At 45.4% G+C, this 22129-nt stretch overlaps 1 protein-coding gene across 3 annotated transcripts in view; it reads left to right on the top strand.

Annotated features, from left to right (window-relative positions):
• The window catches only part of LOC141264930 (1-aminocyclopropane-1-carboxylate synthase-like protein 1), a 93654-nt gene that overhangs the window by 48582 nt on the left and 22943 nt on the right, over nt 1-22129 (top strand). For all 3 annotated transcript variants that reach the window (XM_073677358.1, XM_073677359.1, XM_073677357.1), the window contains 3 exons: nt 5760-5903; nt 6095-6154; nt 18081-18151. In XM_073677358.1, the coding sequence (XP_073533459.1) occupies nt 5793-5903; nt 6095-6154; nt 18081-18151 (242 nt within the window). In that variant the 5' untranslated portion in view covers nt 5760-5792. The remainder of the gene's footprint in view (nt 1-5759; nt 5904-6094; nt 6155-18080; nt 18152-22129) is intronic.

Raw genomic sequence — 22129 nt, 5'->3', positions numbered from 1 at the left:
GTGCCCAGGGAGTCAGACTAAGTGGCGCTGTATTAGCGGTAGATGTTGGACGACTACGCCACCCGTTGAGTACAGCTGAGGAGCTGCTGCTGCAGGGCAGACCGCTGAGGCCGGTGGTAGGATTGTGCAGCGTGATAGTATAACCCCCAACGGGAGGGGTATGGCCTCAGGGCAGCCGACGTGGATGATGGGGGTAGCAGGAACCACTCGGAGACGGTACGGTGTAGTTCAGGGTCTTTACTGGTGACAAAGATAGACCCTCCCGGAGTACTGGCTAGCGATTGGGGCCTGGTCAGTCCTTGAGCAGATGGGATCTCCCCTGGCCAGGCGGAGTTGTAGGTCTCCCAAACTAACGATACTCTTCCGGCTACCTTGCTAGAGGCGGGTATAAGTAGCCCACGTCCCTGAGTGTACCGTGTGGTGCTCACCCGTATGGCCGGTGACTCGGGGCCTTCTAGTAGCTTCCGCTCCACGACGGCGGTGCTGGTCCCACGCGTGTGACCGTGCCTTCGGGTTTCTGGGCCAGAGGACCTGCAATCCCCTGCCGGTCGGTTTCTGCTGCTGGATAGGAGTTAGTCCCCACAGCCTCGGACTCCGGGTCCGGTGATAACTTCTCAGTCAGGGCGAGCTCTGCAGCTGCCAGCCCCTGACTCCTTGTATCACTGCTCCCACAGAGCTCCTGATGTTCTTTTCCTATATCTGCTTCTCTGTCTCTACTTCTTCTCTACTCACTAACCCTGCCTCAGCCCTAGGTTTATATAGGGGAAGTTCTTCCCCTCCCAGGACTGGGCAGGAGGTGTGGCATGCATAGGATCCCTGACCAAGAGACCTCCCACCTGCTCTCAGACGTAATATCTCTATCACTGTGGCAACCAGACCCCTGGGGTGTCACATTCCCCCCTAGTGAAATTTAGTACTCCGGGACTAAACATATTTTTAGAAAAACATAACAAGGTATAAACAATAATAATACAATAAGAAAAACACATAAAGATGGTCACGGCGTGTCCGCAACCGGGTGCAGTTTTTGAAGAAAAGCAAGGTGTCCATTTCACCAAAACAGGGAGACGTAACCAGGTAGGGGTCTGTCCTGCCCCGAGTCCTTAACAGTCTTTAGTCCATTCCTAGGTTACGCTCCAACCATGTACAAAGGATTCCCGGTAAATCCACCAAGGACTCCTATAAATAACTAGAAACACATAATTATACACAAGCAACAAGAAAAACAGGTAACCACAAATAAAACAATTTATACATTTCAAATCCTCCAACGTGCGGGTAACTGGCCTCTAGTGGCCCTAGTGGACCTATGGAGCTGACTGTCTAGCCCTGAACTACAGGGTGTAGGAGCTGTCAAGGGTAAACTGGGCAGCTGTCTACCGGCTCTTTGGCTCACTAGGGGTACGGCAGGCTCACTATAAGCAGAGGGTTGATCCTCCTGTTCTGCTTGTGTGGAGTCTTCTGCCTCCTGGACCGGCTGTTCTTCCAGCTCTACCTGTTGCTCCGTAGGTGCTTGGGATGCTGGTTGGAGGAAGGTGAGTACGGGTACCACAACTGCGCCATTGACTTGAGTCCAAGACCGAGGGAAGTCTCCGAGCACAGTACTAACCATGTCTTCCCTTTCCTCTACGGGTCGAGGGTCTTCTTGTTCCTCTTCAGGGTTCCGTAGCTGTTCGGGACACTTCTTCAGGTGATCCCGGGATACAATGGTTGTGGTTTCCCCTCCGTCTTTACTGATGGTACAGACCTTTGGGTTGTCGTGGCTTGAGGGCAGTACGATGTACGGGTCCTTCTCCCACTGGTCGTCCAACTTGTGGAGCCGCCTTTTCCTCTTCAAGACCTGCTCTCCGGGTACCAGGGGAACAGCGGGAGCATACTGGTTGTAAGTTTTCTCTTGTCTTTCCCTAGCTTGACAGAGACTTCGCTCCACGCTCTCCTGTACTTTCCGGTACTGCTGCTGCCTCTCTGTGTCCCAGTCTGCTTCTGGTGAAGTGTCCTCGGGTGTCAGGACTCCCATCTCCAGGTCAACAGGTAGCTTACCAGGCCTTGCCCTCATCAGGTAAGCCGGGGTACAGTTGGTGGAACCTACCGGGATGTGGTTGTATAGGTCCACCAGATCGGGCAGCTTGTATGGAATCTTGATTGATGGTATACAATTTGGCTAGCGTGGCATACCGGGGCAGGTACACTTCCCTCTTCCCGATATTTATTATGCGAACGGGCACCCTCCCATGGCGTACATTGACCACCCCCCGTGCTGTCAAAATGGTGGGCCTACTGTCTGAGTAAACTGGTTCTACCATTGCCTGGTAATCTCTACCTCTCAGACCAATAGCTGCCCGGCACCAAATCATCATTTCACTTTTCGGGGGCATGGCAATAGGGAAAGGGTCACACATTCGCACGCTACCAATCTCACCACCGGAGAGTTCTAGCTGTTGCCGTCGCATCAGTGCCCGGATCTCTTTCTGGAGCACTCGCTGCTGGCCGGAGCTGGCGTTCTTGGCAACCTGCTGTAAAAGGAAAATCACCTCTGCAAGACAATTTTCAATTACATTAGTTCCTAGAGTTATCTTTGGGTGACTCTCGTGTTTGTCAATGTCTACAATGATCAGTCCCTGTGCTGCCAATTCGACTCTACCGATTTTAATGGTCACCTCTTTAAATCCAATCTGTGGCACGGGCTGACCATTGCTGGCGATGATACTCAAGTCGTCGTCAGGGTAGCGGGTGATATCCGAGTCATTCCAGTACTGCTTGAAGAGCACGTACGGGATGGTGGTGACCTGTGACCCGGTGTCCAGTAGGGCACTCATAGGAATGCCATCCAGTACCACGGGTAAGACTGGACATCCTCCCACATATTTGTCGTGCCAGTTCGATGGGCCTGGTTATCTTTTTCCTGGAGGTTGGCCCTCTACCCCAGGTTGTGCCAGTTTAAAGGACAGTACCTTGCCATATGTCCGGGTTGATTGCAGCGGCGGCAGATGGGTCGTCCGTCCTCGTTGTATCGGTCGCTGGGTCTTCCTCTGGCCGGTGGGGTCCTCCTTGGTCGACGCCACGGGATTTCCTCCGGTCCGGATGCCAGCTGGATCTTCCCTGGAGTGGAAACCTGTAAAGACTGCACAGTTCGGGTTAGCGCAGCAACGCTTTTAGCTAGCTCTTGGACCTGATGGTGCAGGTCTGGAGCCGGGTCATTGTTCAAAGCCTGCGCATCAGCTCCCACAGGCCCTGCCGACAAGGGCGCCGCCTCCTGGTGGTAAGTGGTAGTGGGGCGTCTGTGGGTCACAACGCCACCTGGTGCCGGTTCTCGAAGCACCCGGATGGCTCTGTCCTTGAACTGTGCAAATCCCAGATGAGGGTCCTGTAAGGCCATTGCCCGCAACTGGGTTCGGTGGGCATTGCAATATAAACCCTCTATAAATTGTTCAGTCAACAGCCTGTCCTCGTCTCCCACGCCGTCAGGGTCGGTCTGCTTAATGGCTCTCAGGGCCTCTTGTAGGTTCAGGGCATAGTCCCTTATACTCTCATGTGCCCGCTGTTTGCACCCGTAGAATCTAAGCTTGATCTCGGCTGAGGTGCGGGTATCAAAGGTGTCCCTCAGCCGGGTTAGTATCCCTGCGACAGTCCTCCCCCCAGGTGGCCAGGACTTTACCTCCCTTTGGGCTGCCCCGGTTAATTGGGCCACCAGGATGCTCACTTTTTGCTCCTCTGTGAGGGGGTACACCTGGAAGAGGCTATCCAGCTTTTCTCTAAAGTCATGCAGGGTATGTGACTCCCCTGAGTACTGGGGTAGTCAGGCTGCCCCCGGGATATAGGGCATGGTGAAAGGCATGACCGCAACAGCGGTGGCGCTGGCGGGGGTTGAAGCGGTGAAGCTCTCCTCCGTATCCGACATCCTTCTCCCCCCTAGTGGACCGTGGCCTACCTTGCGATGATCCTCTTCCGTAGGCCGCGGCTCCGCAGTGGATCGTCAGGGTTGAGGACCTTCCGTCGCGCTCCTGTGACGTCGGCGTCTGCTGGGCTCCTTCCAGGACCTTACGCAACGTCCGGACGTGAGGCGGGGCTTCAGTTCTCGCGCGCTTTCGGAGTCCACGCCCCTCTTCTTCCCGCGCGGCGTCCTCAAGATGGCGTCCAATGGCGGGAAAACTCCACGTATGGCGGGAAGAAGGCCGAAGATGGCGCCGGATGGCGGGAAAACTCCACCGATGGCGGGAAGGAAGCGGAAGATGGCGCCGGATGGCTGGAATCTTCACCACAGGTAAGTTTGAACAGTCTTTTTCAGGCACGCAGTACCCAGTGGTTGCGGGCACGAAATCCTGCCGACTACGCCAAAAGTTGACGCGCCCCTGGGCCTGTGTCGCGCTGCGTTGCGCACGCGGGACCTTACCCGGAGCCGGATCTCTTGAGGGTTGTAGTCTCGTGGCGGGGATCCGGTCCGTGCCCAGGGAGTCAGACTAAGTGGCGCTGTATTAGCGGTAGATGTTGGACGACTACGCCACCCGTTGAGTACAGCTGAGGAGCTGCTGCTGCAGGGCAGACCACTGAGGCCGGTGGTAGGATTGTGCAGCGTGATAGTATAACCCCCAACGGGAGGGGTATGGCCTCAGGGCAGCCGACGTGGATGATGGGGGTAGCAGGAACCACTCGGAGACGGTACGGTGTAGTTCAGGGTCTTTACTGGTGATAAAGATAGACCCTCCCGGAGTACTGGCTAGCGATTGGGGCCTGGTCAGTCCTTGAGCAGATGGGATCTCCCCTGGCCAGGCGGAGTTGTAGGCCTCCCAAACTAACGATACTCTTCCGGCTACCTTGCTAGAGGCGGGTATAAGTAGCCCACGTCCCTGAGTGTACCGTGTGGTGCTCACCCGTATGGCCGGTGACTCGGGGCCTTCTAGTAGCTTCCGCTCCACGACGGCGGTGCTGGTCCCACGCGTGTGACCGTGCCTTCGGGTTTCTGGGCCAGAGGACCTGCAATCCCCTGCCGGTCGGTTTCTGCTGCTGGATAGGAGTTAGTCCCCACAGCCTCGGACTCCGGGTCCGGTGATAACTTCTCAGTCAGGGCGAGCTCTGCAGCTGCCAGCCCCTGACTCCTTGTATCACTGCTCCCACAGAGCTCCTGATGTTCTTTTCCTATATCTGCTTCTCTGTCTCTACTTCTTCTCTACTCACTAACCCTGCCTCAGCCCTAGGTTTATATAGGGGAAGTTCTTCCCCTCCCAGGACTGGGCAGGAGGTGTGGCATGCATAGGATCCCTGACCAAGAGACCTCCCACCTGCTCTCAGACGTAATATCTCTATCACTGTGGCAACCAGACCCCTGGGGTGTCACATCTGCATATCTTTGTAGACCTACAGATACTAACATAGCAGCTCACACAATACTCTGTGGGAATTCCATCTGTTCTCTCTTCTGGATTGTGGCTCTCCACAGTTATGGACAAGTTCTTCTCTATGTCTTGCATGCATCCCTACCAAGAATCTCTGCAAAATTTAGATTTGTCATGGCTTTTTATGCAATTTGGTGGAAAAACTGATGCAAAACTGCAATGTCCATCATAGGTTTGGGCCACCAGGGTTCCTAGGGTGGTCGCTTAGTCCTCCTACTTTATAATCCACAACCGGTCATGTGCAATTAGATTCTAGATTTAGATGTTAAACTTGCTCGGAGCAATCTTTAATAATGTTCATTATGATTCCTGTGCAAATACTAATATGTAAAGTTTTATGGTTTTTAAGCACACATTTTGATCTTCAAGGTCTATAGGTGCTTCTGGCGGAGAGCGAACAACATGGAAAGCCTTTCAGTAAGAGGAAGAGAAATTGACTCAGAAATTGACCTTTTGGAACAGGGATTTCTGATGTGTTTGGAGGATCCATATGACAAGCACAGTAATCCTCAGGTTAGTAATTCCAACCCCTGGTGGTCCATGTTGTGGGAAGGGGCTTTTCCTCCATAGACTAAGACTATGCTGCTCGAAAAAATCACCACAAGTCTCTTGGCTGCCATACGGAAGGCCCAACATGCCATTGTCTCTCATGGTCTTGTCCATTCTGTCCTCCCTTCTGATATATACTTATCTTTTCTTTTCAGGGGTTTGTCAATATTGGAACCACTGAAAACAAGGTCTGCTTTGATTTACTAAAAGAAAGGGTGAGTAATCACAATAGAACAGAAGTTTTCCCTGTCCTTCCAATTAAAAAGTTTTTTTTTATAGGAAAAATGTCTCTTTAATTTTAGTTGCTTTCATTAGATTTAATTCTACACAGTGCTAGAGGCATGGTTGGACCAGGATGCACGAGAGCAGCTAATCCGGCAGAGAAAAAGAAAACACTTTAGGTCCTGCTGATAAAACACTAATTGTATTGAAACAACAGCACACAGCCTAATAAGTGACATCTCCCTGAAATCAGTGTCTCAGCCCCTACCTCATGCTGCTCTCAGATTACATAGCAAAAACCTGATGACAGATTTCCTTTAAAGAAACATCTTTTTTTGGTGTACAATATAAACTTATTATTAATAATATAAAATATGTAATGTGTATAGTATAAAGCTAATTTTAATTTTATTTGTATGGTATGCTCTTTTAAAGTATTTGGTTGTCTCCTAAAGCTTTTTTTTACTTAAATGTATGCATTTTGGTAAAAAAAAAATCATTTTTGAAATTGGGTTTCGTTAAAAATTTTGCACCTTTTGGCTTTAACAAGCTCTTTGTTTTACAAGCTCTTTGTTACACATTTCCAGCTGTGGAGTGAGTTAACTGAGAATCTGTCAGTGAGGTAATAGGGAGTTTATAACTGTTTTATCCGTCTTTTTCAGCTCTCCTTTCACCTAATATATGATCATGAACCATATCAACGTTGAGCTGAACTTTGATGTGGTCATAAATTAGCTGAGAGGAGCTCATAAAAAGACAGTTACGAACTCCCTATCCAAACCAGATTCTCAGTTAACACATTGTATGGCCACCTATGTGCAAGAAAAAAAAATGTATTTAAAACAAACTAAAAAAATTATTTTCAGCCCATTGCAGTAAAAAAAAACAACTTCCCTGAATTTGTGTTTTTTTTTAATTTACAGAATACTGGCTTTAACCCCTTTAAAGCCCAAGATGTACTAATACGTATCTGCGCCCTGGGCTTTAAGAGCCTGATACGTATTAGTACGTCTTTGCGATCGCGCCCGCACACAAGCTGTGCGGGCGCGATCGCCACCGGGTGTCATCTGATTGTCATAGCTGATACCCGGTGCTATGTGCTGGGAGCGGTCCAGCACCGCTCCCAGAACATTAACCCCCGCAATGCTGCGATCGAAGTCGATCACAGCATTGCGGGGGCAAGGGGAGGTGATCGGAATACTCACCTCTCCTGCCGGCCTCCAGCGCTGTCTGCGAGGCTTCCCGAATGTTGCCATGATGACCCAATGTCGTCATGACAACATCCGGGTCACCAGATAGCAGGAAGATATTTTAGTCATGCGCAGTGCATGACCAAAGTATCTTCTGCATCCGCAGCGCTGACAGCCTGTATAGCACAGGGATGGTACTCCATCCCTATGCTATACAGGCGATCAGAATAAAAAAAGTGAAAGTCCCATAGTGGGACAAAGAATAAAAGTAAAAAAAAAAGTGTCAGAAAGTGAAAAAAAATAATTGTAAAAATATTAAAAAAAAACTAAAAAAATAATCCACCAAAAATAAAAATATAATGTACCCATCAATAAATATTATTATGAAAAAAAAACACAAAACAATAAAAGTACACATATTTGGTATTGCCGCGTCCGGAACGACCTGACCTATAAAACTGTCCCACTAGTTAGCCCCTTAAGTGAACATGGTAAAAAAGAAAACGAAGCAAAAAACAATGCTTTATCATCATACTGCCAAACAAAAAATGGAATAACACGCGATCAAAAAGACGAATATAAATAAAAATAGTACAGCTGAAAAGTCATCTTGTCCCGCAAAAAACAAGCCACCATACAGCTCCATCAGCCGAAAAATATAAAAGTTATAGCTCTCAGAATAAAGCGATGCAAAAAAATATTTTTTTCTATAAAATAGCTTTTATTGTGTAAAACATAGAACAACGATATAAATGTGGTACCGCTGTAAAAGTGCTGACCCGAAGAATGAAGCTACCTTATCAATTTTACCACATGCGGAACAGCATATAAAAACAAAAAAAAAAAACAATTCCTGAATTGTTGGTTTTTGTTTATTCTGCCCCCTAAAACTCGGAATAGAAAGAGATCAAAAAATATCACATGCCTGAAAATGGCACCAATAAAAACGTCAACTCATCCCGCAAAAAATCAAGCCACCACATGACTCTGTCGGCCAAAATATGGAAAAATTATAGCTCTCAAAATATGGCAATGCACAAACTAGATTTTACAAAAAATTGGTCTTTTAGTGTGTGACAGCTGTCAATCATAAAAAGCCGATATGATTCTGGTATCACTGTAATCGCACCGACCCGAAGAATAAAGTCGTCTAATCACTTATACCGCACGAAGAACAGCGTAAAAAATAAACTCTTGGTTAGGGTTAGGGTTGTGCTAGGGTAGGGGTTGGGGTCAGTGTTAGGATTGGGCTAGGGTTGGGGTTGGGCTAGGGTTGTGCTAGGGTTAGGGTTGGGGTTAGGGTTGGGCTAGGGTTGGGCTATGGTTGGGGTTAAGGTTGGGCTAGGGTTAGGGTTGGGCTAGGTTTCGGGTTGGGGTTAGGGTTGGGCTAGGGTTAGGGTTGGGCTACAGTTAGGGTTGGGATTTTTTTCAAAAGTAAAAAAAAAAAGATGACGATATGGTGTAGTGTTGAGCGCAAGTGCTCGCTACTTGAGTTTGCATCAGGTGCTCGGGTATGCACTGAGTATCGCGGGTGCTCGAGTGACATGCTCGAGTCTCCACCCCATATGCTTCACTGCCAAAAAAAACCTGCACGAGCGATCCCTGCATATTTTTTTTTGGGTGTCTAATAACCGTGAAACATGCGGGCGGGGACTCGAGCAGGTCACTCGAGCACCCGCGATACATGGTGCATACCTGAGTACCCGATGCAAACTCAAGTAGCGAGCACTTGCGCTCAAAACTAATGACAACTTATTCAATATGATGACCTAATGTTATCGATTTTTGTGTCGTACCTCTGGGTTCAAAATGTTCACTATACCCCTTGATAAAATCCTTGAGGGGTGTAGTTTCCAAAATGGGGTCACTTGTGGGTGGTTTCCACTATTTAGGCACATGAGGGGCTCTCCAAACGCGACATGGCGTCCACTCTCGATTCCAACCAATTTTGCGTTCAAAAATTCACACATTGCTCCTTCCCTTCTGAACTCTGCCGTGCGCCCAAACACTGTATATGCTCCACATATGGGGTATTGACGTACTCAGGTGAAATTGCACAAAAGTTGTTGGGGTCCATTTTCTCCTCTTACCCTTGTGAAAATAAAAAAAATGGGGCTAAAACATAATTTTTGTGGAAAAAGTTCGAGTTTGTTATTTTCACGGCTCCATGTTATAAACTTCTGTGAAGCACCTGGGGGTTTAACCACACATCTAGATAAGTTCCCTGAGGGGTCTAGTTTCCAAAATGGTGTCACTTGTGGCGGGTTTCCACTGTTTAGGCACATCAGGGGCTCTCCAAACACAACATGGCATCCGCTAATTATTCAAGCAAATTTTACAATCAAAAAGTCGAATGGCGCTCCTTCCATTCCGAACCCTGCCGTGCGCCCAAACAATGGTTTTCCCCCACATATGGGGTATCTGCGTGCTCAGGGAAAATTGCACAGCAAATTTTGGGGTCCATTTTTTCCTGTTACCCCTGCGAAAATAAAAAAAATTGTGTCTAAAGTAACATTTTTGTGAAAAAAGTTAAATGTTAATTTTTTTCTTTCACATTCCAAAAATTTCTGTAAAGCACCTGAAGGGTTAATAAAGTTCCTGAATGTGGTTTTGAGCACCTTGAGGGGTGCAGTTTTTAGAATGGTGTCACTTTTGGGTATTTTCTGTCTTAAAGACCCCTCAAAGTGACTTCAAATGTGATGTGGTCCTAAAAAAATGGTTTTGTAAATTTTGCCCCGTCTCATGCTGCACATAACACATCTGCATCTCTGGCTGCTATGGGCATAAAAGGGGACAAACTTATGGTGTGGCCAGCATGCTCCCCTGACCTCAACCGCATTGAGAACCTCTGGAGCATCATCAAAAGGAGTGTCTATGATGGCGGGAGGCAGTTCACATCTAAGCAACAGCTCTGGGAGGGTATTCTGTCCTCATGCAAAACAATTGAAGCAGAAACCATCCAAAACCTGACAAATTCAATGGACGAGAGAGTTCAGAAGCTCCTTTCGAACAAGGGGTCCTATGTGCAAATGTATCATCACCTAGAATAAAGTTTTGAGTTGAAAACTGTTTGATTTCAGTTTGTAATAACCTGCTAATGCTTAGAATTTCAAAAATGACCATTTTTTTGTTCTTTATTAAAATGAAAAGGTTGAAAACTCTGCTGTGCATAATAATTTGGAACATGCATTTTGAGTGCAGTTTGAGTGTTTTATTTTTTAAAAAATATCCTGTTATCATAGGCAGTTTGTACAAAAACCTTTCAATTGTACTCTAATAGTTATTTGACTGGAAAATTACAATGACTGCAATTCATATAGGTAATTTGGTAAAATCTGAGAAAATATTATTTGCATAATAATTTGGAACACAGTGTATATGCGTTTCAATGTGCGGATGGTACCCAGTTCTGGAGGAGAGGAGACTCTCATCCAGACCTGGGTACCATTGTACCTGTGAAAAAAAGAATAAAATAAAAAATAAAGTTTATATTCAACTTCCGACGGTCCCCGGTCTCCTACCTTGGGCTTGCGGGCAGGACTGAAGGACCTGCGGTGACGTCACAGTCGCAGCAACACACGCCGGGCCATCAGAAGGTAAGTATAGGTTTATTTTTTTATTTTTAAACATTCTTACGGTCACACTATATAAATCCATGCAGTTTCCATGGATTTATATAGTGTGACTTAGTAGTCAAGCACTTTCCAAGTGATGCTAAAATCGCCTGGAAAGCGCTTGTCAATCCGCATGCAGAAACGCATGTGAAGAACGCTTCAAATCCGCATGTATTTGGCAGGAAAAATGCATGCACAATCTGCATGCATTTTTTCAGCCAGGGAGATGCAGAAATGCTGCAGAAATTTTCTGCTTCATTTCTGCATCGTAGGCACATAGCCTTAACAAAAAAGTGTGAAACAACTGAAAATATGTCTTATATTCTAGGTTCTTCAAAGTAGCCACCTTTTGCTTTGATGACTGCTTTGCACACTCTTAGCATTCTCTTGATGAGCTTCAAGAGGTAGTCACCGGAAATCGTTTTCACTTCACAGGTGTGCCCTGTCAGGTTTAATAAGTGGGATTTCTTGCCTTATAAATGGGGTTGGGACCATCAGTTGTGTTGTGCAGAAGTCTGGTGGATACACAGCTGATAGTCCTACTGAATAGACTATTAGAATTTGTATTATGGCAAGAAAAAAGCAGCTAAGTAAAGAAAAACGAGCGCCCATCATTACTTTAAGAAATGAAGGTCAGTCAGTCCGAAAAATTGGGCAAACTTTGAAAGTGTCCCCAAGTGCAGTTGCAAAAACCATCAAGCGCTACAAAGAAACTGGCTCACATGAGGACCGCCCCAGGAAAGGAAGACCAAGAGTCACCTCTGCTTCTGAGGATAAGTTTATCCGAGTCACCAGCCTCAGAAATCGCAGGTTAACAGCAGCTCAGATTAGAGACCAGGTCAATGCCACACAGAGTTCTAGCAGCAGACACATCTCTTCAACAACTGTTAAGAGGAGACTTTGTGCAGCAGGCCTTCATGGTAAAATAGCTGCTAGGAAACCACTGCTAAGGACAGGCAACAAGCAGAAGAGACTTGTTTGGGCTAAAGAACACAAGGAATGGACATTAGACCAGTGGAAATCTGTGCTTTGGTCTGATGAGTCCAAATTTAAGATCTTTGGTTCCAACCACCGTGTCTTTGTGCGACGCAGAAAAGGTGAACGGATGGACTCTACATGCCTGGTTCCCACCGTGAAGCATGGAGGAGGAGGTGTGATGGTGTGGGGGTGCTTTGCTGGTGACACTGTTGGGGATTTATTCAAAATTGAAGGCATACTGAACCAGCATGGCTGCCACAGCATCTTGCAACGGCATGCTATTCCATCCGGTTTGCGTTTAGTTGGACCATCATTTATTTTTCAACAGGACAATGACCCCAAACACACCTCCAGGCTGTGTAAGGGCTATTTGACCAAGAAGGAGAGTGATGGGGTGCTGCGCCAGATGACCTGGCCTCCACAGTCACCAGACCTGAACCCAATCGAGATGGTTTGGGGTGAGCTGGACCGCAGAGTGAAGGCAAAAGGGCCAACAAGTGCTAAGCATCTCTGGAAACTCCTTCAAGATTGTTGGAAGACCATTTCCGGTGACTACCTCTTGAAGCTCATCAAGCGAATGCCAAGAGTGTGCAAAGCAGTCATCAAAGCAAAAGGTGGCTACTTTGAAGAACCTAGAATATAAGACATATTTTCAGTTGTTTCACACTTTTTTGTTAAGTATATAATTCCACATGTGTTAATTCATAGTTTTGATGCCTTCAGTGTGAATGTAAAATTTTCATAGTCAAGAAAATGCAGAAAAATCTTTATATGAGAAGGTGTGTCCAAACTTTTGGTCTGTACTGTATCTCTCTGATTTAAGGGCATAATGTTATGTTCTGCTACCAGAGCTAAGGAAAGAGAGGAGATCTGTCCCTACGATAGAACTCAGCTTAATCCCTACGATGTAACAGGGGACCTGATCCTGCGATCAGACCTGCTAAAGTCCTAAGCTAGTCTGTACGGAGACCTATAGATGTGGGGAAGGAATCCCTACAAGTACTAAGGACTGGGAGGAATATGGGACACCTCCTAACAGAAATAGTAGCAGACAGACGAACAAACAAAATATATAGAACATAGAGGTCAGTAGACCAAGCAAACTAACAGAGCAAGACACAGAGTACAGGCTAGCTAGAAAGTAGATATACAATGAAGTCCAGCAAAGCCAGAAGGGCGGAGCAGGATTAAATAGGCCAACAAGGTCATGTGACCAGCAAAGGAAAAAAGACCTAAGAGCAAGGTTCTAACAGTACCCCCCCTTCTAAGAGGATCCTCCGGATCCCCTAGGACCAGGCTTATCAGGAAATCTCCTGTGAAACGCTCTGATAAGTCTGGACGCGGAAACATCATCCGACCTCACCCAAGAGTTATCCTCGGGACCGAAACCTTTCCAGGCCACAAGATACTGCAAACTACCTCTATACCGTCTAGAGTTAAGGATGCGAGAAATTTCATATTCCCCGTCCTCCACCACCGGAGGAACAGAGGCAGAGGCGTCACAATCCGATACAACAGCTTTTTTCAACAGAGAGACATGAAATACCGGATTAATTCTCCAGGAGGTAGGAACCTCCAACCTAACAGCAGATTGGTTGACAACCTGAAGCACCTTAAAGGGCCCTACAAACTTGGGACCCAATTTCTTTGAAGGAATCCTCAACCGCAGATTCCTAGAGGACAACCAAACCATGTCACCAACAGCGAACAAAACCTCCTGTCGTTTCCTATCAAAGTAGTCTTTAGATTTTCTGTTGGCCTCCTGAAGATTACCACGCACATCCGTCCAAACTCTCTCCAAATCACCGGAAAAATTCTCCTCCTCAGGCACGGCAGATCCCAACTTTGAGAACGACCCAAACGACGGATGTCTCCCAGAACAACAAAAAAAAGGCGAACAACCAGCAGAAGAAGATGTATGATTGTTCAGAGCAAATTCAGCAAGTGGCAGAAACTCAGACCACCCCTCTTGATTGTCTGCCACAAAACAACGCAAGAACTGCTCAACATCCTGGTTTTTCCTTTCTGTCTGGCCATTAGATTCAGGATGATATCCGGACGAGAACGACAAATGAATTCCCAACCTATCACAAAAGGCACGCCAAAAACGAGCCACGAACTGAGGACCCCTATCAGAAACAATGTCAGTAGGAACGCCATGAAGTCTGACAATTTCCTTGACAAAGGCCTTAGCGAGAGTTTTAGCGCAGGGCAGTTTGACGAAAGGAACCAAGTGACACATCTTGCTAAAACGGTCCACGACCACCCAGATGACAGTAAAACCCTCAGAGGGGGGAAGGTCAGTTATAAAGTCCATAGCCAAATGTGTCCAAGGAGCACTGGGAACCTCCAAAGGACAAAGCAACCCCGCAGCAGGAGTATGTGAGGACTTAGATCTAGCACATATAGTACATTGACGCACCCACTTAATGACTTCCTTCTGCCATCCAGGCCACCAAAAACTGCGACCCACCAGTCTCTTGGTCTCAGAGATTCCGGGATGACCTGCCAACCGAGATTCGTGACACTCAACAAACAAATCTCTCCTAAAGGTCCCAGGCACAAACAACCTCCCATGAGGAGTGTTAGAAGGGGCATTCTCCTGTGCTTTAAGAATCTCATTTTCCAAAACGGAGTCCAAAGCAGCTATCACAACACCTTCTTGTAAAATGTTCTCCTCTTTCTCAGCACCGACTATGGGAGAAAAACTGCGAGACAAGGCATCCGCCTTAACATTCTTAGTACCAGGGATGTAAGTAACGGAGAAATTAAACCGCGAGAAAAACAGTGCCCACCTAGCCTGACGGGCATTCAGGCGCTTGGCAGCATCAAGATATATCAGATTTTTATGATCCGTAAGAACCTGAACGGGAAATTCCGCACCTTCCAAGAAGTGGCGCCAGTGTTCAAATGCGAGTTTAATAGCCAATAATTCCCGATTACAAATATCGTAATTCAGTTCAGTCTCCGAAAATTTTTTTGAAAAAAAGGCACAGGGATGTAATCCATCCCCGTTATCCTGAGACAATACTGCGCCAACCCCCACAGAGGAAGCATCAACCTCAACCAAAAACGGCTTAGTAACATCAGGCTGCATAAGGATGGGAGCAGAGGTGAACCTCTCCTTGAGATACACAAAAGCTTCAATGGCCTCAGAAGACCACTGAACCGCATCAGCACCTTTCCTGGTGAGATCAGTCAGAGGTTTGACAATACTAGAAAAATTTTTTATGAATTTTCTGTAGTAATTGGCGAAACCCAAAAACCTCTGTATCGATTTCAAACCAATAGGCCTAGGCCATTCCTGCACAGCCTGAACCTTAACCGGATCCATCTCAAAACCTTTGCTGGAGATAATGTAGCCCAAAAAACTAATTCTCTGTACAGCGAACTCACATTTCTCCAGCTTAGCAAAAAGCGAATTGTCCATTAATAACTGTAATACCTCACGCACGCTCCGCCAATGAGACTCCAGATCTGGCGAATAAATCAAAATGTCATCCAAATACACAACCACATTTTTACCGATCAAAGGTCTAAGGATGTCATTAATCAGATTCTGAAAAAATGCAGGAGCATTAGTAAGACCAAAAGGCATAACCAGATTCTCAAAATGACCCACAGGAGTGTTAAAAGCAGTCTTCCATTCATCACCCTCCTTCATGCGCAACAGATTGTATGCCCCCTTAAGGTCAATTTTAGAGAACCACTTGGCCCCCATTAACTGGTTAAACAGATCAGGAATCAATGGCAGTGGGTAAGGATTGCGTACAGTAATTTTGTTAATCTCACGAAAATCCAGACAAGGACATAAACCGCCGTCCTTTTTTTTTACAAAAAAAAATCCAACCGCCACAGGAGACTTAGAAGGCCTAATGTGACCGGCGGCCAAACTTGTCTGTATGTATTCCTCCAAAGCCTTCCTCTCAGGAATAGTAAGGTTAAATAAACGACTTTTAGGAAGAGTCGCTCCAGGGACAAATTCAATAGAACAATCATAGTCTCTATGGGGAGGCAAAACCTGCGATTCCTTCTCAGAAAAAACTCTCCAAAAATCCTGAATAGGAACAGGCAATTCTCCCCTATCCAAAGCTGCAATACGCCCGTTACAACACTTGTCATAACATTTATGGCTCCAGGATTTAATTTCACTGGTAGACCAATCCAGTACAGGATTGTGAAATTTTAACCAGGGCAATCCCAATATTACTGGAGAAGGCAAGTTATTCAACACTACCAAATCCAATTTCTCATGGTGAACACCATTAATAGTGAGAGGAAATTCACAGACCTTGAGAGTAATATTCTTCAAAGGGGAACCATCCACAGAAACCACAGCAATGGGGGATGATAAAGGTTCGGGTTTTAAATTGAGTCTTTCCAAGAATCCCCCATCAATTACATTCAGAGAAGACCCACAATCAACAAACACCCGAAATTCCATTAATTTTTTCTGAGCAATCGTGGAAGCAGCTAAAAATATACCCTTGGAATTTAAACAGGCAATACGGGCATGACTGACCATTTTTTTTTCTTTCTTCATACGAAGCTCACAGCCTTTAATCAAATGACCAGATTTTCCGCAATAGAAACACAAGCCTTCAGAAAATCGACGATCTTTTTCTTGAGAGCGAGGTGCCACCGATCCAATCTCCATCGGTTCACCACTGTTAGTACACACATTCTCATAACCAGAAACTGACATAGCAGAGGATTTGCTCTCATTAACCCTTGCACGCAGTCTTCTATCCACCCGTATAGCTAATTGCATAGCCTGTTGCAAATCTTCAGGTGTAGGATAAGCAATTAGCAGGTCTTTAACCCTTTCACTGAGCCCAGCAAGAAATAGACTTTTCAGAGCAGAATCGTTCCACCCTGTTTGAGTAGACCAACGACGGAAATGAGTACAATATTTTTCCACATTACCTGATCCTTGTTTTAAACGTCTCAACTCAGTCTCAGCTGATGCGACACGGTCAGGATCATCATATAATAGTCCCAAAGCAGAAAAAAACCTATCCACTGATCTGAAGCATGAATCACTAGGTTGCAAAGAAAAGGCCCACTCCTGAGGCTCTTTGCGCAAAAGTGACATTATGAACCCTACGCGCTGGGATTCATCCCCAGAGGACTTAGGTCTCAAACGAAAATACAATAAGCAAGCATTTTTAAATGAAAAAAATTCTCGGTGTTCACCAAAAAATAAATCCGGCAAACATACCTTAGGCTCCAAGAAATGTGCTCCAGGACAGTTACTCACGTGCTGACGGAGCTCGGCCACCTCCAGAGAGAGTCCCTGCAGGCGATGAACCAAATCCTGAACCGACACCATGATGGAACAGAAAAATCTTTCCTTAGAGAATTTGCTGGCTGGACTTACTGTTATGTTCTGCTACCAGAGCTAAGGAAAGAGAGGAGATCTGTCCCTACGATAGAACTCAGCTTAATCCCTACGATGTAACAGGGGACCTGATCCTGCGATCAGACCTGCTAAAGTCCTAAGCTAGTCTGTACGGAGACCTATAGATGTGGGGAAGGAATCCCTACAAGTACTAAGGACTGGGAGGAATATGGGACACCTCCTAACAGAAATAGTAGCAGACAGACGAACAAACAAAATATATAGAACATAGAGGTCAGTAGACCAAGCAAACTAACAGAGCAAGACACAGAGCACAGGCTAGCTAGAAAGTAGATATACAATGAAGTCCAGCAAAGCCAGAAGGGCGGAGCAGGATTAAATAGGCCAACAAGGTCACGTGACCAGCAAAGGAAAAAAGACCTAAGAGCAAGGTTCTAACACATAAAAATTCAAATTATGAAAATTGCAAAATTTTCTAAATTTTCGCCAAATTGATATCAAAGAAATTTTACCACAATCATAAAGTACAGTATGTCACGAAAAAACAATCTCAGAATCAGGTGGATCCGTTGAAGCGTTCCAGAGTAATTACCCATTAAAGTGACAGTGGTCAGAATTTTAAAAATTGGCCTGGTCATTAACGTGCAAACCACCTTAGGTTGTAAAGGGGTTAATACAAATACAGACTGATTCTGACTATGCGGTGTAGCAGACATAGTTGTACTAAATTGCTCTGGGTTTGACATCTACTTTTTTATATATATTTATGTCTCAGCTTACGAGGCCTGATATGACCTATCTGGAGCCAGCACTGTTGGGATATAATGACTTTGTGGGCATGAAAAGGTAAGATAACCGGCACTAGCGAATAAATATATATATACAGTTGTGCTCAACAGTTTACATACCACGGCAGAATTTTTTCTTTCTTGGTCTTGTTTCAGAGAATATGAATGATAACAACAAAAACTTTTTCTCCACTCATGGTTATTGGTTGGGTGAAGCCATTTATTGTCAAACTACTGTGTTTTCTCATTTTAAATCTTAATGATAACCATAAACATCCAAATGACCCTGATCAAAAGTTCACATACCCTGGTGATTTTGGCCTGATAACATGCACAGAATTTGACACAAATTGGTTTGAATGGCTACTAAAGGTAACATCCTCACCTGTGACCTGTTTGCTTGTAATCAGTGTGTGTGCCTAAAAGCTGAGTGAGTTTCTGGGATCCAGACAGATTCTTGCATCTTTTATCCAGACACTGACATTTCTGGATTGTGAGTCATGGGGAAAGCAAAAGAATTGTCAACGGATCTACGGGAAAAGGTAGTTGAACTGTATAACACAGGAAAGGGATACAAAAAAATATCCAAGGAATTTATAGTGCCAGTCAGCAGCATTCAAACTGTGATTAGCAAATGGAAAATCAGGGGCTGTGTAAAAACCAAACCTCGGTCAGGTAGACCAACAAAAATTTCGGCCACAACTGCCAGGAAAATTGTTTGGGATGCAAAGAAAAACCCACAAATAACATCAGCTGAAATTCAGGACTTTCTGAAAACTAGCGGTGTGGCTGTTTCAAGATGCACAATAAGGAGGCACTTGAAGAAAAATGGGCTGCATGGTCGAGTCGCCAGAAGAAAGCTATTACTGCGCAAATGCCACAAAGTATCTCGCCTACAATACACCAAACAGCACAGAGACAAGCCTCCAAACTTCTGGAGCAAGGTAATTTGGAGTGATGAGACCGAAATTTAACTTTTTGGCCACAACCATAAACGTTACATTTGGAGAGAGGTCAACAAGGCCTATGATGAAAGGAACACCATTCCTGCAGTAAAGCACGGAGGTGGATCGCTGAAATTTTGGGGATGTGTGAGCTACAAAGGCACAGGAAACTTGGTAAAAGTTGAAGGAAAGCTGAAAGCAGCAAGTTATCAGCAAATACTGGAGGCAAATTTGCTCTCATCAGCCTGGAAGCTGCGCATGGGACGTACTTGGACGTTCCAACATGACAATGATCCAAAATACAAGGCCAAGTCGACCTGTCATTGGCTACAGCAGAACAAACTGAAGGTTCTGGAGTGGCCATCTCAGTCTCCTGACCTCAATATCATTGAGCCACTCTGGGGAGATCTCAAGCGCGCAGTTCATGCTAGACATCCCAGGAATTTACAGGAACTGGAGGCTTTTTGCCAAGAAGAATGGGCAGCTTTACCATCTGAGAAAAAAAAGAACCTCATCCACAACTACCACAAAAGACTTCAAGCTGTCATTGATGTTAGAGGGGGCAATACACGGTATTAAGAACTGGGGTATGTGAACTTTTGATCAGGGTCATTTGGATATTTTTGGTTGTCAGTAAGATTTAAAAAGAGAAAACACAGTACTGTAGTTTGACAATAAATGGCTTCACCCAACCAATAACCATGAGTGGAGAGAGTTATCATTCATATTCTCTGAAACAAGGCCAAGAAAGGAAAAATTCTGCCGGGGTATGTAAACTTTTGAGCACAATTATATATATATATATATACACAGTTGTGTTACAACTCCGGCAGAATTTTTCCTTTCTTGGCCTTGTTTCAGAGAATATGAATTTGGTAAATTCTAAAAAGTTCATTTTTTTTCTCATTAAAGTACACTCTGCACCCCATCTTGACTGAAAAAAACAGAAATGTAGAAATTTTTGCAAATTTATTAAAAAAGAAACACTGAAATATCACATGGTCATAAGTATTCAGACCCTTTGCTCAGACACTCAAATTTAAGTCACATGCTGTCCATTTCCTTGTGATCCTCCTTGAGATGGTTCTACTCTTTCATTGGAGTCCAGCTGTGTTTAATTAAACTGATAGGACTTGATTTGGAAAGGCACACACCTGTCTATATAAGAGCACACCGCTCACAGTGCATGTCAGACCAAATGAGAATCATGAGTTCAAAGGAACTGCCCAAGGAGCTCGGAGACAGAATTGTGGCAAGGCACAGATCTGGCGAAGGTTATAAAATAATTTCTGCATTACTCAAGGTTCCTAAGAGCACAGTGGAATCCATAATCCTTAAATGGAAGAAGTTTGGGACCACCAGAAGTCTTCCTAGACCTGGCCATCCAGCCAAACTGAGCAATCGTGGGAGAAGAGCCTTGGTGAGAGAGATTAAGAAGAACCCCAAGATCACTGTGGCTGAGCTCCAGAGATGCAGTAGGGAGATGGGAGAAAGTTCCACAAAGTCAACTATCACTGCAGCCCCCCACCAGTCGGGCCTTTATGTCAGAGTGGCCTGACGGAAGCCTCTCCTCAGTGCAAGACATATGAAAGCCTGCATAGAGTTTGCTCAAAAACACATGAAGGACTCCCCGACTATGAGAAATAAGATTCTCTGGTCTGATGAGACGAAGATAGAACTTTTTGGTGATAATTCTAAGCGGTATGTGTGGAGAAAACCAGGCACTGCTCATCACATGCCCAATACAATCCCAACAGTGAAACATGGTGGTGGCAGCATCATGCTATGGGGGTGTTTTTTTTGCAATTGAAGGAAACATGAATGTGGCTAAGTACAGAGATATCCTAGATGAAAACCTCTTCCAGAGTGCTCTGGACCTCAGACTTGGCCGAACTGGCTTCAGAAGAACTCTGTGATCATTCTTGACTGGCCCAGCCAGAGCCCTGACCTAAACCCAATTGAGCATCTCTGGAGAGACCTGAAAATGGCTGTCCACCAACGTTCACCATCCAATCTGATGGAATTGGCAAGGAAGAATGGCAGGTGTGAAAAACTTGTTGCATCATTCCCAAGAAGACTCATGGCTATACTAGCTCAAAAGGGTGCTTCTACTCAATACTGAGCAAAGGTTCTAAATACTTATGACCATTTGATATTTCAGTTTTTATTTTTTTAATAAATTTGCAAAAATTTCTACATTTCTTATTTTTTTCAGTCAAGATTGAGTGCAGAGTGTAACCCCTTAATGACACAGAACGTATTAGTACATCCTGTGTCATCACACCCGATTCAGTGAGGGCACCAGCAGTGAGCCCGCACTGAACCGAGCACATGTCAGCTGATTATTACAGTTGACATGTGCCCGCAACAGCCGCGGGTGGAATTGCGATCCACCCGCGGCTGTTAACATGTTAAATGCCGCTGTCAATCTCTGACAGCGCCATTTAACATCGCCGCGCCGAAAGCGCGTCACTTACCCCGCCCATCGGTGACCCTGGTTCTGCAGCAGACTCCAGTTGTTGTCATGTAAAGATTGCTATGAGTGCCACCTACTGGTCGGCACTCATAGCACAGGAGTATTTCTGCTACATAGAGGTGATCTGCTGATCCCCTGTATGTAGCAGAGGCGATCGGACAGTTGCTGCTTCTAGTCTCCTATGGAGACTATAGAAGCATGCAAAAAGTTTAAAAAAAATGTTTTTAAAGATATTAAAAAAAATTAAAAATATAAAAGTTTAAATCACCCCTCTTTTGCCCCATTCAAAATAAAATAATAAAAAATAAATCCCACATACACATATTTGGTACCGCCGCGCCAGAATCGCCTGATCTATCAATATAAAAAAAGAATTAATCCGATCGGTAAACGGCGTAACGAGAAAAAAATTCCAAACGCCCGAATTACTTTTTTTTGGTCGCTGCAACATTGCAATAAAATGCAATAACGGGCGATCAAAACATCATATCTACCCCAAAATGGTATCAATAAAAACGTCAGCCCGGCGTGCAAAAAAACGCCGTCACCCGGCCCCAGATCCCGAAAAATGGAGATGCTACGGGTCTCGGAAAACGGCGCCATTTTTTTTTTTTTT

The sequence above is a fragment of the Phyllobates terribilis genome, unplaced genomic scaffold (assembly GCF_046119375.1).
Source record: "Phyllobates terribilis strain yellow unplaced genomic scaffold, ASM4611937v1 Scaffold_4__5_contigs__length_816908805, whole genome shotgun sequence".
Taxonomy (NCBI): Eukaryota; Metazoa; Chordata; class Amphibia; order Anura; family Dendrobatidae; genus Phyllobates; species Phyllobates terribilis.
This window is presented reverse-complemented; position numbering and strand designations above follow the sequence as displayed.